The sequence below is a fragment of the Sinocyclocheilus anshuiensis genome, unplaced genomic scaffold, assembly GCF_001515605.1.
Source record: "Sinocyclocheilus anshuiensis isolate Anshui unplaced genomic scaffold, SAMN03320099.WGS_v1.1 scaffold690, whole genome shotgun sequence".
Lineage (NCBI taxonomy): Eukaryota > Metazoa > Chordata > Actinopteri > Cypriniformes > Cyprinidae > Sinocyclocheilus > Sinocyclocheilus anshuiensis.
The window spans coordinates 170,393-177,570 of NW_015547715.1; the positions used below are offsets into that span (position 1 = coordinate 170,393).

Genomic DNA, 7,178 nt, shown 5'->3' on the forward strand with positions numbered 1-7,178 from the left:
GTGACATCAGGGGTTCAACCGTAATTTTACGAAGCTACGAGAATACTTTTTGTACGCAAAGAAAACTAAAATAACGACTTTATTCAACAATTCGTCTCCTCCGCGTCACCCAGGTGCCATTTTGTAGAATATCCACTGAACGTAAACAGCGTATGCTATTGTGTGTCAGCTGCGTCACGGGGGGGGGGAAGTAAAAAGTATTCTCGTAGCTTCGTAAAATTACGGTTGAACCCCTGATGTCACATGGATTATTTTACCGATTTCCTTGCTACGTTTCTGGACATTGATCGTGGTAGTTACCTTGCTGTCTATGGGAGGGTCAGAGAGCTCTCGGATTTCATCAGAAATATTTTAAATTGTGTTCCGAAGATGAACGGAGGTGTTATGGGTTTAGAACGACATGAGGGTGAATAATTAACGACAGAATTTTCATTTTTGGGTGAACTAACCCTTTAACGCTTACTGGACGGGATGCGCGCTATATAATGTCTGAAATTGTATTCACGCATCAACTGAAATAGCACAGACTTAAAGATCAATCTTGGGATTTAAGAATTGATCTTCAAATGAAAATTAGTCTTATAAACTAATTTTCTACAGCAGCAATAATTACAGTAATAATTCTCTGCACACCTGCCGACGCGGTGGATGTAGGACTCGACTGAAGCGGGGAAATCAAAGTTGATCACATTGCACACGTTGTGGAAGTCGATTCCTCTGGAAACGCCATATTCCTTGTCTTTTCCTCTGGAGGAGAGAAACAACAATAGTATTAATATTTAAAACACAAATAATTTGAACAAACCAAACATTTTTAAGATAAGAAACAAAATAATAATTAATGTTCGAACGTTTTGTGCATTTCGACTGCTGGGAACTCTTACTTTTTCCTAGAGTTCTTTTTCTTCTTTCCTTTCTCCTGTGTTTTCTGGGAACATCGAGCGGGATTCTCCAGTCCCTGTTCGTCTGTGGCGATGATGTAATTGTAGAAGCCTTGATTAAACTGAGTGATAATGTGACACCTGAAAAACACAATACAAATGCAACATAAAAACAGCATTTGCTACACATTTAACATCTACAATGTGATGTGTCTGAGTTAAACAATATTCAGAGCATATATTACTGGATAATATTATTTTACTCCAACCTCATGGCCTTGGTTACATCAGCAGGAGAGAAAAAGAGGTTTCAGCGGCGAATATAGTTAGGACATTTAATATTATTAAAACAAATATTAACTTTTTCTTTAGAATAAATCATTTTCTATTTATGTTTTACTTTTTGTTTCAGTTTCTTTCCATTTAGTAATTTTAGTGCTTCAACTTCAACTTATTTCTATTTTTTGTTTAGTTTGCTTTTCATCTAATATTTAATTTGTGTTTTATTTTATTTTTAACAATTTTTTTTAAATAATCCTGGAAGTGACTTGTCACCAGTGTTGTTTAAGTATCAAAGTTATTGTTTATATTTTGAACTAGATTATAGTTTTTTATTATTATTTTTTTTTCCATTAAGGTTTTGCATTTTATTTCAGTTTCTTACAATTTAGTAATTTTAGTGCTTCAAACTTAAACTTACCTCTAATTTTCAAAAAGTTTTTTTCCATCTAATATTTATACTTTATTTCAGTTTTATTTAACAAAAATATTTTTAGTAATAACCATGAAATTGACTTGACACCAGTTTTAAATATCACAATTTTTGTTAATATTTTGAATTAGATTTTATTTTTAGATTTTCTCTTTTGACTTTAATTTTAGTTAGTTTTAAGAATTTGTTTTAGAATATAGTATATATATATATATATATATATGTGTGTGTGTGTGTGACCCTGGACCACAAATCCAGTCATAAGGGTCAATTTTTTGAAATTGAGATTTATACATCATCTGAAAGCTGAATAAATAATCTTTCCATTGATGTATGGTTTGTTATGATAGGACAATATTTGGTCAAGATACAACTATTTGAAAATCTGGAATCTGAGAGTGCAAAAAAATCAAAATATTGAGAAAATCATCTTTAAAGTTGTTCAAATGAAGTTCTTAGCAATGCATATTACTAATCAAAAATTAAGTTTTGATATATTTACAGTAGGAAATGTACAAAATATCTTCATGGAACATGATCTTTACTTAATATCCTAATGATTTTTGGCATAAAAACTAAATCAATAATTTTGACCCATACAATGTATTGTTGGCTATTGCTACAAATATACCCCAGCGACTTAAGACTGCTTTTGTGCTCCAGGGTCACAAATACATATACATATATATATAATTAGTTTTAGTTGTTCAAGTAAATTAATGTGTGAAAACTAACTAACTAAAATATTATTATTTATTTTTTTTATGTACTGAAACTTTACATTAAAAAGCAACAAAAACATTTTTTTAATGGTTTTAGTTTGAGTTAATGATAATAACCCTGCAGCTTTAAGAAAGTACACAGATTTTGTTGAATTTCTACTCTCCTCCCTCACCTGGAGTGAATGGGCAGCTCAGAGTTCAGGACACAAGCAGGGATGCTGAACTGCTCCAAGAACAGCTTGAGCCGGTAACAGCGGTCCACATCTCTGACGAACAGGAGCGACTTCCCTTGAACCAGGCCGAGCTTCAGGAGGGTGTAGATGAGCAGGAACTTGTCCTCCTCCTCACATCGGACGCTGTACTGCTGGAGCTGAGAGCTGTCGGGCAGCTGAGAGCCCTGGAGCTTCAGCATCACCTGCGACAGACGGAGGAAAGCGTCAGATCCAGCCAAACACACCAGCTGCTGATGCTGGCGCCGCTGCACTCACAGGGTTGTGGAGGACCAGCTCCTTAAGGGCCTGGACATCGTCATTCAGCGTCGCAGACATGAGGAACGCCTGGTAGATCTTGGGTAAGTGACTGCAGAGGTGAACACAGACAAATACTAGATGCTGGAGCTCTATCAGGACTTCTGCAGGTGTTAGAATGCTACATTTAAGACTTTTAAAAGACATTTTTAAAACCAAAAGAAAAAACAAAAACGTAAGGAATAAATTGACCGGAATGTCTAGTTGTATTTTCAAACTTTGAAGTGCTGCTAATACAACTTCCAACAGATTTTTTTTTAAAAACTGCTTTCAAACACTAGAATATGGAAATAACTTTTACTGTAGCTTCTGATTACACTGCAAAAAAAGTGGTACTCTTCATCAGTATTTTTGTCTTGTTTTCCAGGACAAATATCTAAAGATTTTTAAATCAAACTAGATGCAAAATGACATAAGATAACAACTAGTTTTCTGAGAAATTAATCAAAATGAATTGAGTTTATGATTAAAAGGAGAACAAATACTAGCCAATAGGCAGAGAAAAATCAACTTAATTCAAAGGGAAACAAGTTTTCATGTCTCACTGACAGATATTTGTTTTCAGCATACATTCACTTCATTTTGCATTTCACATAAATGAATCTTGATTTGAGGATGTTTAGAAATTTGTATAAGCACAAAAGATTTTTTTTCAATGCATGCAACATTTAATGCCATGATGACTTTATGAATTTAAGACTTTCTGCTCTTTTTAAGCCGTTATTTTGTGGAAAAGCTAATTATTCCTTTTTAAAACCTGCAAAAAAACGCTTTATGTAAAAAAGTGAGATGTATTTACCTTTACAAAACTTGCCGGACATAGTATCTTCTGGAATATGTCATCTAAAACGTGCTGCGACTCATACACTACAATTAACATGATGCACGCAAAACATGCATAAATTGCACACATTTGGATTTGTGCTGAATGAGCTTTATTTCTGCATTTCAGTTTCAGTCTCACATTAAATGAATGCCTCTATAATTTATGTTTGCTGTATACTTATATTTATTAATTTCTGTTCTGAATACTGTTGAATTTGAAGGATTTATTGTGGAATGATGCGAACTAAAATACATGCTTATAATGGGTGTAAATGCTTCATTTTATTTATCAGTATTTTACATAAATTTTGAATGTAATAATGACACGTGACTTATTCACCTATGCGACTTATTTCTCTCAACGATCCAATTTTGACTCGGGACTTATTTTCTGGAAAATATGGTATTATAAAAGGTAATACAGCTAACAAGACACATGCAGGTAATTTGTGTCCCATGCTGTTTTAATGAAAACGTACCACAGCAGGCTTTTAAGGTCCGCTTCAAACCCAAAGGAGAAGAGAAGATCCGCCTCGTCGATGACCAGCATCTCTAATGAAGACTGAAGCTGCAGGTTCTGGCCGTTAATGTGGGCTTGAACACGGGACGGTGTGCTCACCACAATGTCCGGCTTCTCCATTAAAATCGGCCTGTAAAAAATATTTCATTACACTTAGAATGAGACTTAAGAGCTTGAATGAGATTAAAACAATTCCTCGATGAACTTGGTTTAACCTGAGCAGGGTTATCGTTAACTAAAACTATAACTATTAAAAACATTTTTGTTAACTGAAATAAAGTAAAATACAAATAGAAATTTGCACTAAACAAAAATTAGAAATGTTGCCTTAGCAACTAACTGAAATAAGCTTAAATATTAAATTACTAACTTAAAAATAAAAAGTAACCTAAATAGCAGTATTGTTAAAAAACAAAAACTAAGAAAAATGACAAAAGCACATAACAAAATGACTAAAACTTAAACAAAAATTAAAACGACAACTAACATGTAAAAATTAAAGCCAATTCAAAATATTAACAAAAACAATGATAGTATATAAATAATTCTAAAATGTAACATTTTTAATCTGTTTTATTGAAATGAGGGTTCCTTTCATTAATAAAACACCCATTCTTAAGTCATTTCAGAGTAAATACATCCATTTCAAGATATATATTAGCGATTTTGATTATAGGTCCTTATGTAGATAGAATTTCTTTATCGGCATTAAAAAAAATCTTTTGCTGTGGTACTGACTTCTGTGCCGATATATCCGCCTTCCCAGAGATGTCGGCCACTCGTACGTCTCTGCTGCAGTACGCAGTGAGCTGTCGGATCATGGATTGGACCTGCTGACCCAGTTCTTTGGTCGGGACCAGGACTAGAGCTCTAACGGCCTGCTCACGAACAGTCTGGACACATAAACTGGGTGTTATATATTTGAACTAAGTCTGCCATTCAGGCCCAAGTTAGCGCAAATAACTTAAAGCCACGCGTCACCTGTTTAGACGTGAGGATTCTTTGGATGAGAGGGATCGCGTAGGCTGCGGTTTTCCCTGATCCGGTTCGAGCTCGGGCCAGCAGATCTTTCCCCTCGAGTGCCAGCGGGATGGCTTTCTCCTGGATGAGGGTGGGCTGAGACCAGCCTAAATCAGCCAGAGCCTGAGAAACAAACAAACACAGCTTCACATCCCAATCACAAGTGGACAGCACTAATAAATACATCGAAAATGTTTTGTCAATTAATTGTGACATCAACATACAGTGACACAAATCATGTGAAGCACATCTGAAATTCAGTTGTTACAAATGTACTTATATTAATTAATTAATTAATTATAAATATATATATAAATAAATAAATACTTTCTTGTATAATAGCAAATAAACACAGTTTTACTGTATTAGCTACAGTATTCGGCCAGGAACTATAGTAACCACATAACTAAATATAAGAAAGGTATTTATGGGAAACCTGTTGACACAGAAAGAAACATTGGCATAGATCCTAATAAAATAGGTAAGTAATAATGAATAAGAAATATATCGTCATATATCATATCATACAGAAATGACAGTGCTGATGTTAGCATATAATCACAATGTAACCACATTCAAACTGCACTAAACAAACTGATGAGGTACTACTTTCGAGGTAGACAGACTTTGTATTATTAGCACGACTGTTTATTTTACCTTTAATACCCGATCGTCTAAACCCATCTCATGAAAGTGTAGTCGCTCTTCCTCCATCTTCACACGTGTGTTTGCGCACAGACAGACGAGCGAGACGTTAAACCCCGCCGCGTCTCAGCGCCACCCACGGCACTGGAGGAGAACTGCAGGTCAAACCACACGACGGCACTTTCACACAAATACGACCGCCTCGGAAGAATAGCGAAGTCTAGAAAACAATCCAAGATTTTTTGCGTCACATTTAACGTTTTTGTGCGGCCTTTCATGTTGTATTTCTAACCAAACGCAGTTTAAGGCGTTTCACCTGCAGTTACTCTGACTGACCGCTTGATGCCGCTGATGCGAAACGCCATGACAGAAGACAAACAAAAGCAGCAACGTGGAGGAAAAACAGAACCCGAACGCAAAATACAGGTACGTTTCACCTTTAAAACGCCGCAGCACATTAATGAACACCTCTCCTAATAGATAAGTCCTAAATAAGGATCTGTGGATACGAGGAAGCTGCATTAAACTGCCGTTCCTGTAATGCTGCTGATGCAGTAGGAAGTAAAGATCACACATGCTGCAGTTGACCTACACAACTATTATTTCACATATTTCATTCGTGCATTTCTATTGTGTATGCATGCATGTGTCCCACAGCACTCAGTATACTTTCTTTTGCATGCAAAGGAGAAAAGAAAATCTGATATGGAGACATATATGGTGTATATATGATGGGAATCTGTTCATTATTATTGTGCATAAAGACACACTTTCTGATGTATTATTGTGTGAACATTGAATGTTTCTGTGTTCAGATGAGGCAGCGTGTGTTCACCGGGGTGGTCACACAGATGCAGGAGCATCATGGGATTGTGGATCAGGAGGTTCATTTCCCTGTGAGGTTTGTGTGTTTGGTTTATTCTGTATTAAAGGCACAATATGTAAGATTTTTTTTATTAAAATATCCAAAAACCACTAGAACAGTGTTATATATTTTGCTGACTTGTGTACTTACATTATCCCAAATGTTTCGAAGAATGTTTAAATACAGAGAAATAAGCAATTTTAACTAGTGACACGGACTGTGTCTATAGTGTCATTGTGTCGCCTGCCAATAAGCCCTCGATTTCCGGTTTTGTTTTGTAGAAAACATGGAAACACCAAAGACGCTTTAATATGTTGTGCGTTTTTAATAGACCGGCAACGACCGCACAGAGTAGCATTATAACAGAACTAAATGTATGTAGTATGATAAAACAGCGCTGCTTTACCCCACATACGCACGACCAGAAGCAGCGGAAGCGGTCGACTGTGGCATAATAAAAG

At 35.6% G+C, this 7,178-nt stretch overlaps 2 protein-coding genes across 2 annotated transcripts in view; one reads left to right on the forward strand and one right to left on the reverse strand.

The window, feature by feature from the left end:
- LOC107704137 (probable ATP-dependent RNA helicase DDX56) overlaps window positions 1-5,961 on the reverse strand; it is a 10,142-nt gene extending 4,181 nt beyond the window's left edge. Inside the window, exons 1-8 of the mRNA XM_016506998.1 lie at window positions 5,865-5,961; window positions 5,169-5,330; window positions 4,926-5,080; window positions 4,147-4,317; window positions 2,804-2,894; window positions 2,489-2,730; window positions 885-1,022; window positions 624-747 (exon numbers count right to left, since the gene is read on the reverse strand). Of these exons, the coding sequence (XP_016362484.1) occupies window positions 624-747; window positions 885-1,022; window positions 2,489-2,730; window positions 2,804-2,894; window positions 4,147-4,317; window positions 4,926-5,080; window positions 5,169-5,330; window positions 5,865-5,921 (1,140 nt within the window). The 5' untranslated portion in view covers window positions 5,922-5,961. The remainder of the gene's footprint in view (window positions 1-623; window positions 748-884; window positions 1,023-2,488; window positions 2,731-2,803; window positions 2,895-4,146; window positions 4,318-4,925; window positions 5,081-5,168; window positions 5,331-5,864) is intronic.
- A 62-nt stretch (window positions 5,962-6,023) lies between these two features.
- LOC107704108 (cell cycle and apoptosis regulator protein 2-like) overlaps window positions 6,024-7,178 on the forward strand; it is a 13,261-nt gene continuing 12,106 nt past the window's right edge. The window contains exons 1-2 of the mRNA XM_016506962.1: window positions 6,024-6,278; window positions 6,668-6,753. Coding sequence (XP_016362448.1) covers window positions 6,195-6,278; window positions 6,668-6,753 — 170 coding nt within the window. The 5' untranslated portion in view covers window positions 6,024-6,194. The remainder of the gene's footprint in view (window positions 6,279-6,667; window positions 6,754-7,178) is intronic.